Source organism: Heterostelium album (genome assembly GCF_000004825.1).
Source record: "Heterostelium album PN500 unplaced genomic scaffold PPL_scaffold7, whole genome shotgun sequence".
Taxonomy (NCBI): Eukaryota; Evosea; class Eumycetozoa; order Acytosteliales; family Acytosteliaceae; genus Heterostelium; species Heterostelium album.
Window position 1 is genome coordinate 204330 of NW_008805069.1, and position 10464 is coordinate 214793.

Consider the following 10464-nt stretch of genomic DNA (forward strand, 5'->3'; position numbering starts at 1 on the left):
GGTGAAAATCACTTGGTGGTGATATATATTATGCACTTGGAGGTGCTATGGTCGATCGGTGCTTTAAAGAACAGATGCTACCATGTTATTTTACAATGGTAATAATATCATATTATAATATACATATAAACATATAAATATAATACTTACAACTTTGATATAAGATTAGGAATTACTTTAGGAATAGTTTTGGTACGAGGAATATAGATTTAATGAATGTAATAAAATTTAGAGATATAATTTACAGTATAATATTTAAAGATAATAATTTATTTATTTTACAATTTGAAGATAAGAATAATATTTTGTAATGTTGAATAATGTTGAATAATTAATTAATTTCTATAATGGATTTCCATGGTATTTATACTGTTGGATTTCTTCGACCAGTGCAGTTGCCCAATCTCAGAAATCTGTTCTTGATTAACTAGTTTGGTATTCATTGTAGATTAACTTGTTGGTTATTTCTTTATGTTAACTTTGGTAGATTGATATTTTGTTGATTCACTGAATGTTGATATTATTCGAATATATTTGATTATTGCTAAACAGTTGAATTATTAATTTAAGTTATTTGAAATCGTGTCCATGAACTGTTTGAATTGTGATAGTTGAGTTCTTAATAAATTATTGAAGTGTCAGTTGATTTGATTATTATAATTCTAAAATGTTAATTTTAGAACAATTTTGCAAATGATATTAGAGTTCAAAATAACAAGAACAATCACCACAACAACAATAGCAATATCGATAACAATAGCAATAGCAATAGCAATAGCAATAGCAATAGCAATAGCAATAGCAATATCGATATCGATATCGATAGCAATAGCAGTATCGATAGCAATAGCAATAGCAATAGCAATAGCAGTATCGATAACAATAGCAATATCGCTATCGATATCGATAACAATAGCAATATCGCTATCGATATCGATAGCAATAGCAATAACAATATCGATAACAATAACAATAACAATAACAATAACAATAACAATAACAATAGCAATAATAATAACAATAATAATTATTATTCTATTATTCAAAATGATATTTTTAATAATCAACAATCTTCAAACACCTCTTCCTCTAATAATAATAATGAACCATGTTTTCCTAATCGTCCTTATCTCTTTAAAATTAAAGAGTATATTGACAGCAAACCACCAAAAACAAAAACAACAAAACAAAAGAAAAAAAGAAAGTCAAGACATCTCAACCATTTGTATAATAAACAACAACAACAACAACCAGACACATCAACAACAACAACAACATCTAATTCTTCCAATAATAATAACAAGTTATCGATTAAAGAAAATATCGATATTAGTTTTTTTTATCATATCAAACGTTCAATCAGCGTTCTACTTATCCCACAGGTAAATAGGTATGTTTATAAAAAGGTATAAGTAAATTTAAAATTCTTTACTAATTGTTTTTTTAGTTTTAATCAATTTTCTATCCACTATAATAAGACAGCTCTCGGTAAATTGTTAAATAATGAGAACATCAACGTGTCAGATATAGTAAACCCCAAATTCAATTTAACAACATATGAGATGGTTGGTATTAGATCAAATGGTGATTCTTGTTATATTGTATATGCCAAGAAAAAAAAGAAACCAACAGCCAACAAACCAACAGCAACCTCTACAATAACAACAACAACAACAACCACAACCAACGAAACAACAACAGCTACAACCAACAATACAACAACTGAAACCAACGAACCAACAACTACTAAAACCAAAAACGAAATAGTAGTTACAAGTAAGTTTTTTTTTTAATTTAAATTAAAAAAAGTTAAAATCATTAAAAATTTTTATTCACACTTTTTTTCTAAAAACTTGTAGAAGAAATCAAATTATATGATAAAGTGAAGAAAGATCCCCAATGGAAAGAACTTTCAATCATTGCGGTTGATCCGGGTCGTAATCACAACACTTATTTATTCTATCCTGGTGGTCTTAGTGATGATGATAATGGACTAATTCCCAATACTCCACAACAATTGGCACAAATGGAAAAGAAATTTAGTCTTGACATGATCAGTGGCACTCATTATTACAACTCGCAATCAGGCAGGCGTAAAAGTATTAAAAACAAAAAGAGAGGTAAACAAGTTGATGAATGGGAATCAAAAATCCCAAGTCTTTATGGTATGTAATAAAAAAATATAAAATAATAAATCGTTATGCCATCAATTATTAACAAAATTTTTCATTTTTAGGTGGTTTTGAATGTAACATATTATCAATAGATATTTATGAAAAGAGAAGGAAATATCTATTTGATAGACCAATTCATTTTGTTACAGATTCAAAAGAGATTGATCTATTGAATAAAGAGTCGGTAGATATTCAAAATCATATTGACCATTTGATATTGGAAATTGGCAAGCACGAACCAGATGATCCTGTTTATCAAAATTTAGAGAATCAACTTTTATCTTTTGAAGCTCATGGTACTGTTTATGCGAAAAATAGCAGTGGATCATTTAGGAAACCCGAGATTCAAGTAAACCCCAATAATACCGAAATCGATGGTATTATTGATCGCTTAGGAGAAACTACAAAGAATCTTCATGCTCTTATCGAAAAACGCCAGTCAATTCCAAGTCCTTTATATTCTGCAGCAATTGAAGCTCATAAATCCTATCGATTGGTTGATTCTTCATTTGATAAAAAGAAGAAACACATTCAACTCCTTAAAAGCCGACCTACTTTTATATCGTGCAATTGAGACCACGTTACTTTCGGAAGAGTCCAAGCTGTCAAATGTTTCAACTATCACTCCGCTCAATGATATAGTTATGAATGATCAATCTAGTTCAATCCCTGCTCCAACTTCAACACAATCATCTTTGCCCCGACGAAAACGACGCTCCAAAAAACGTGCCGATGAACGACATGCCAAACATCGTGCCGCTGAACAACTCTCCAAATCTCTCTCCAACGATACAGTTATGACTGATCTACCTACTTCATCTACTACTACTACTACTACTACTACTACTACTACTACTACTAATACTACTACCACTACTAATACTACTACTACTAAGCCTCCACGTCGACCCCCTAAATCATCCTCCAAAGTTGGTCTACCTAGTTCCAAGACTGCTCCAACCTCAAAAAAACCATCTACATCCCGTGCCGGTAAAAGCTCCAAAGATACTGACGTAGTCATGACAGACCTACCTCCCGTAAAGAATCTACCATTGAAACCACTTCAATATATTTACAAAACTTTAGATCCAAAAGTATTGAATCTCCCTGAAGTTGTTCCAGAGAACTATACCAAACCAGAAGTCACTATCACTCATAAACTAAGATTCAAAGGGTCCGATACAAAAAGACACCGAGATCTTTTATATTTGACAAAGATGGCAATTGGTTCTGAAATAACAAAAGAGAATGTGGAATCTTTCAAAAAACGATTCAATAGTTTGGTTGAGCTTGGAATGGACTTTGATTTCAATGTAGTAAAGACTTTCTCTGAGGATTTTAATCGAATTCAGCTCCAATCCACAGAAATTGATCAATTACGCGGGAAATTAGCAAAACATAATCTTGTTTTCAAAGTTCCTCAAGGTTTAAATGATCCACCAACTAAACGATCTGTCATATCAGCGACACAAAGATATGGTACCAATTTAATTCAACAAGCATTAAATATATTGGAGTACGTCAAACTATCAAACTCACTTTTGTTGAAATGCAAAGAAGAATTGAAAGTTGCTCTCATGCCTAGCGTTGAACTCTCTGGCCTGTGCTCTGAAATCCTAGTTATTTTGAATTCCAAGGATTTCCAAACTAATTGGTTTCATCGAATAGGTTATATTCGCTATTGTGCTATAAGACGATTCAAATTTGACGAAAGGCAGAAAACTTTATCTGTCTCTACAGTCATCCCAGATTTTGAGTTTTGGATAAAGAACAATCAACAATCTAAACCCATCAACCGTATTAATATGAAACAATTCCAAACAACAAAAGAAATTCCAACAACATCAACAATCACATCAACATCAACAACAACTTCATCCTCTTCTTCATCTTCTTCTTCATCCTCTTCTCTTTCATCTTTAGCATCATCATCGTCACGAAAATCAAAAAAAAAAGACAAATCACAACAACAAACCAACCCAACACCTGAAACCGAATGTAATAATAATAACAATACAACTCCTTCAGTAGCTCCCAATCCACCAAGCAAGAGAAAAGGTAATGACCCTCAAACAAAACAACCAACCAAGAAGACAAAACCACCTGAGCCCTCTCCTAGTAAACCTCTTGAGCCTCCTCCTAGTAAGTATTCTTTATTTTTTATTTTATTAAATTTATTAATTTATTTTTTTATTTTTAGAAAAAAGACGTCGGTGGAAATGTATTAAATGTAAGAAGATCCATAACTATCGATTAGTCGATTTTAAAGGAGATTACTTTGCTACCAAATGCTCACATTGCGAATGGAAATACATAATCTTTAAGGACAAAGCAATAGCGACATCAAAAGTAAAAAAACAAAGGTTTTGTAAGTAAAAAACAATATTGATATCATTTAAAACTATAAATAATTAATTTTTACTATTTTTTTTTTGTTTAGTTTATGGTAAAGGTGCAGGTCCCAATAACTATGTCCAAAATGTAAAAGGTGTACAATATAGTCCCACTCTTCTTAAAGAAATAGATTTCTTAGAAAGACGTTCTCATTCTCGATATGGTGCCAGAGTAAAGACCTATCTTTTCGACGAGTACAATACATCCCAAGTAAATATAATATAAAAAGCTTATTTAAATTCATTCATTTATTAACAAATATTTTTATTGTTTTTTACAAAATAAAATTATAGATTTTTGCACCAAAGCTAAAGGAAATGGAAAAGAGCTATGTTAAAGAAAAGTCAGATGCCAAACGAAAAGAAGTGTATAAAGCCGCCAAAGTCAAAGCTCCTCCGGATGATCCTAATTCTTATGTTATCAAATACTATTTGGATGGAGAGACAAAGTATTACATCAACCGTGATTTCAATGCCTGTTTGAATATGGTTACTATTGCCGAAGCATATTTAAAAGGTAAAGACCGTCCAACTTTATTGTGTCCATTCAAAAAGGACAACCCGGAGGATGATTGAATAGATCTCCCCGAAATGAAATGGTTTCATCGAAAGATGTAAGTAAAATGAAATTTTTTTAAAAAAAAAAATGAAAAGCACAAAATTAACTTTTTTTCTGTTCTCAAGAGAATAAATCAAATTGATTCAATTACAACTATTCTCAAGAGTCAAGTTTTAACAAATGTTTTCATAACTAGTTAATCTTTATTAATTAAAAGTTTGTTGATTTTCTAATTAGTTGTCTCCTTGACATTTGTTGTTCATCAAGTGTAATTGTTTGTTTATTGTTTAACGTATAACCAAGGTGTCTGTAAACATAAAACTTTGTTGAATCTTTCTTGATTGCCTCTAAAAATAGTTGTTGTTTTGTCATTGTAATACCATTGTGGAGTGTGATTGTTTCTATTGATGAAATAATCTTTGCCAATCCAAAGTATGCATTAAAGTTATTTGGTTCCATTTGTATCGACCGTAGGTATATTTGTTTTCGTGACAATGATTCACCAGATGGAAAAATGAATGATTCATTTCCATTGAGTGTTTTTGCAAGATTTATATGTGCTGCATAGTTTGATTGATCAAGAGAGATTGACTTAAAATAGAGTTGTCTATCATTCATTATTTGACCATCATTTAATGTGATTGTTTCATTGGGTGATAATGTAAGTGCTAGGGGATAATATAATGTGGAATTGCTTGGGTTGCACTCTATTGACTTTAAGAACAATTGTTGTTTGGTCATTGATTGTCCATTGAGAAGGGTTACACTATCATCACTTGTGTAAAGAGTTATTGCAATGTTAAAATATGGTTCTGAAAAGGTTGGATCACATTCTATTGATTTCAAATATAACTGCTTTTTTTTCATTGATTGTCCATTAGGAAGTGTGATTCTTTCGCCTTTCGTAAGTATACTTGCGAGGTTATAGTAAGAAAAGGGTTGGGATGGATTATATTCTATTGATTTTAGGTATAATTGTTGTGCTGTCATTGATTGTCCATTTGGAAGTGTGATTGTTTCGTCTTTGTTTAGTGTTGCTGCAAGATTAAAATATGCTTTGAAATTTGATGGATTACATTCTATTGATTTCATGTAGAGTTGTTGTCTGTTCAATGATTGTCCATCATTGAGTGTTACTGTTTCGTCTTTTTTTAGTTTTGTTGCAAGATAAAAATATGAAAAAACATTGTTGGTGTTACACTCGATTGACTTTAAAAATAATTGTTGTGCTGTTAATGATTGACCTGATAGAAGAACAATCGATTTTCTATTCTCTTTTTCAATAATTAATGCCAACTTTAAATATGCTCTGTAATTTTTTGGTTCTAAACTGATGCATTTCAGTATTAGTTGTTCTTTCGTCACTGTTTCACCTGATGCAAGTGATATTGATTGTTGATAGTCTTTGAGAGTCAAAGCAAGTTGAAAGTATGCATTTCCATCATTTGGATCGGCTATGATCGCATTATAATAGGTCTGTTGTTTGTTTTCCATATAGTCTCAAACAAAGGTATAAAACTAGTAAAATTTTTTTATGATTAACTTTTTTTTTGTTTTTGTTTTACTTTCTTTTTTTTTTTTTATTGCGCGAGCAAGACATAACCAGTACATCCAACGTTTTGCCATTTCAACAAGAATGTGTTCCAATTCTGCCGCCGACATTCACTATTTGAACTTATCATATGAATATCGATTCAACACCAAAAGCCATACCTAAGAACTATGTACCTATTTGTGACATAGAAATCACTGAGGTATGTAAATTTAATTTAAAGATTAGATGATATGATCAAAAAAATGTTAAATCAATATACTATAGTATAGATGTATCATAATATTAAACTAATAAGATTGGAGCTATATTATTTATTTATTTGTTTTATTTAAAAAATAGTTTTAGAATTTAATGATCAATATTAAAAAACAACAATAATAACATATATACCAAACGATAGTTTATCTTTAGGTGAAACACATTCCATCGTTTATTTGCTTCTAAAATGTTAATATATAAATAGTATCTACCAAGTCACCTGTTATAAAAAATAACGTTAAACTCTATCATAGTCTAAACAACGAGAATAATAGAGTAGTACGCTTAATGGAGACAAAGAAACCACCAATTTAAAACAACATCAACTCAAGTTCTCTTTATCGACTCACTATCAAAACAACATACATGTTGAAGATAATGATCGAGACAACATACGTTCAACAATCTGGTTCTCAAATAAAAATAAAAAAAAAACTTATTTAGATAGTTTATTTATAATTATTTATTTGAATTGTAATTCTCGTTGTTTACATTCTTATTATTACTATTGAATAGTTTGATAGGTGAATTGGTCGGATAAAGTTTGAATTGATTGTGAATTGTCTATTCTTAATATTTTGATCCGATTCATCTTTCTAATGATCAGTAGGTTTCTTAACCGATTTCTTAACACTCTGTTGGTTCGCGATAGGTGTGATCAGCACTTCCATTGTCAAATTAATATGACACCTCTATGGTTGAATGGGTGTTATGGTTTTAATGATTAAATAATTCGGAATATAAATGAATACGGTGCATCTACTTCAAATGGTGCAGCACCACCAAAATGTACATTATCAGTCCTATATTATTATTATTATGAACAATATTGCTAATACATCAATAGACTGCTATTATTGTTGTTGTCTTTGTTGTTATTTGAAACTATAGTTTGATTAATTAGTTCAAGAAAATAAATGTAGCTTCTTCATTAATGTTTCTCTCTCTTTCACAATGGGTCATCGATTCTCTTGTTTTAAACTATAGTTGGTTAGTTAGTTATTCATTTATAATAAATAAATAGTTTAACAAAACTTACCAATAATAGCAGGAGGGGTTCAATGCTTCTAATTTGAGGTTTGAAAAGTAGATAGTAGAGGAATAACATCACTTTCCAGAGTTTCTAATGATTTAATCGATTAATTTTGGCCAAACTGTCATCTCTGGACCAGAAAAAGATTGTATTCGTGCCAACAACAAGGTCCAATATGTTCTTCAAGCACAGTAATGTGGTCAGTGGAGCAGATGTCTTATTCAAAGATCCCTCCAAAAGAATTCAAAAATGTCTTGAATATTTGTTTGTATGATTACCATATGATTAATCTATCATTAAAGTTTAAAAAATAAGTAAATCAATTAATAAATGATAGTATAGTATTTAATTTATTGATATATAGAGGATTTATGAATAAATAATAATATATGTCCATGAATGAGAAAACTAATGAATGTTTGATTAAACGAAATTATATAAATAAATGAATAAATAAAATGAGCTACTTGAATTGAGAATCAATTTCCATTGTAGATCAAGTGTGAATAATCGTGATGAGCATTCAGTAACTTGAAATCATTAGTGTATAGGTTTGTACTCAAAGTATAGGTTTCTCTGTTATGTTATTTTTAATAATTGTGTAAATGTGATTCAAGATAGTTGATAACAGATTATTTTGTTGGTGTAATTATGTTAAAGTTTAAATATTTGGTAATCCAAGTTGTACGAATCATGATTAATGTTGTATTTTGTCTATAAACAAGTTAAATCGATATAATATTGAATAAAAAACAGTAAAGATAGAGTGTAGATTAAATAAGAATAAATGTTAACTAACCTTTTAAATTATCTTTACAAGAGTTTGCATGATAATAGAGGTAAATATAAAATATGATAATTTTTGTTTAATAAAGCTATAGTTAAAATGATAAATGATTGTAAGTTGTTGTTAACAATTAAAATAATAAAATATTACTTTTGAGGTTCAGTGTTTATGATCAACAAATTGTTTTTTTTTTTTTTTTTTTTTTTTTTCTATTGATTGATAATGATAAGATCTTTAAAATGAAAGTAAAAAAAAATTAATATCAATATTTATTTTATAATTTTAAAAGATGTTACAGCTTTAGAATATAATAAATTATTTAAAGAAAGTAATGAGTTATAAGATTCAATTCAAATATAAGTTCAGTCAATGATTTCAGTATTGTAAGTCTATTATATTGTCGCACTCACTCTTCAAGTTGCATATCACACAAAAATAATTATGGTGCATATCAATAACAGCAACATCAACAACAAGTTGAATATGAACAACAGAAGCAGCACAGCAACAACAACATGTTGATTATGGTGCATATCAACAACAGCAACAGCAACAACCAAATGTAGATAATAGAAGTTACAACAAAATCAACAAGTAAATAATAAAAGATTGCTAGAGAAACAGAAACAAGATATGATAGCACTTCAAATGGCCAACGAAGAGTTTCAAGCGTCCATCGATCAGCCATCGGGCATATCACTCCAAACAAACCAGAGGATGACGAGGAAGAACAAACCGAATGGTTATTAAAAGACAAATCTTCAATCAAGTAAGAGAAATGAATTAGAAGAAGAAAAATGATTATAGAAAAAAGATTTATTAATTAATAGAATGTTACTAATATACATATTGATTATCATTTAGGAAATTATAAATTTAGATAACATATACTGGAAGAAGATGTCATTCAATAGGATAGATTTAATATCAACTACAACTCCAACAACTACAACAAATGGAAATATTATTTATAAGATTAATAACAATGGCAATTATATAAATGTAACGCAGAAACAATAACATTTAGAGCAGATCAATGACAATTTGTAACGTGGTGATCAAGAATGAAACATATAGTTTCAGTTTTAAAATAATAAATCATATTTAATATTCGATTCACATGACTTGATATGATTCATTTACTTTAGCATCTATGATTAATTAATGAATTAATTCAAAAAAATGAATATAAAAGTATTTATAAATTAAAACTTAATAAATATATTAATATAAAGAAAGAAAAGAATAAATTATTAAATCAATGAATTAATGAATACATTAATAAATAAATCAATCAATATATGAATCATTAATAGAATAAATTATTCTATATGTAATTTGGTTTATTTTTAGAGTAAAACAGTAGTTATTAACAAATTCGATTAAAAATTAAATCTAATTTAACAAAATTCTATCTCTGTAAATCAAAGATTTTTCTTTTAAAAACTACGTAATCAATTCTATCAAATATAGTAAAATAATTATTCTTCACAGCAGTTTTCATAGATGAAAACTCCTGCCCATTATGCAAAATATATTTTATTATATTTTTTAAAACTTCAATCTTTGAATCAAAATGGAATTAATGAGATATAAAAAACCTTTTTATACAAATTTAAAGCAACTACCATCTTATTCGTCAAGGTTTACATTTACAAAAATGTTAGGACAAAATGCAAAACTAAAAAATATTGTTAGGTACTTT

The 10464-nt window shown here is 28.9% G+C and overlaps 4 protein-coding genes across 4 annotated transcripts; 2 read left to right on the top strand and 2 right to left on the bottom strand.

Annotated features, from left to right (window-relative positions):
- Positions 1–95: 95 nt before the first annotated feature.
- Positions 96–5143, top strand: PPL_07445 (uncharacterized protein; the record flags this gene model as incomplete). The annotated part of the gene is made up of 10 exons (XM_020578280.1): positions 96–98; positions 681–1390; positions 1448–1776; positions 1860–2165; positions 2237–2740; positions 2817–3490; positions 3527–4292; positions 4375–4542; positions 4615–4778; positions 4862–5143. 10 exons carry the CDS (start codon positions 96–98, stop codon positions 5141–5143), a joined length of 3906 nt encoding a protein of 1301 aa, XP_020431875.1.
- Positions 5144–5336: 193 nt separating this feature from the next.
- On the bottom strand, positions 5337–6620 carry PPL_07446 (uncharacterized protein; the record flags this gene model as incomplete). Its single annotated transcript, XM_020578281.1, has 2 exons — positions 5337–5959; positions 6041–6620. The coding sequence occupies 2 exons, from the start codon at positions 6618–6620 to the stop codon at positions 5337–5339; spliced, it is 1203 nt and encodes a 400-aa protein (XP_020431876.1).
- Positions 6621–7121: 501 nt separating this feature from the next.
- On the bottom strand, positions 7122–8047 carry PPL_07447 (uncharacterized protein; the record flags this gene model as incomplete). Its single annotated transcript, XM_020578282.1, has 5 exons — positions 7122–7159; positions 7306–7351; positions 7703–7742; positions 7779–7824; positions 7975–8047. The coding sequence occupies 5 exons, from the start codon at positions 8045–8047 to the stop codon at positions 7122–7124; spliced, it is 243 nt and encodes an 80-aa protein (XP_020431877.1).
- Positions 8048–8759: 712 nt separating this feature from the next.
- Positions 8760–9920, top strand: PPL_07448 (uncharacterized protein; the record flags this gene model as incomplete). The annotated part of the gene is made up of 6 exons (XM_020578283.1): positions 8760–8811; positions 8848–8871; positions 9049–9087; positions 9254–9321; positions 9368–9528; positions 9908–9920. The coding sequence occupies 6 exons, from the start codon at positions 8760–8762 to the stop codon at positions 9918–9920; spliced, it is 357 nt and encodes a 118-aa protein (XP_020431878.1).
- Positions 9921–10464: the final 544 nt, after the last annotated feature.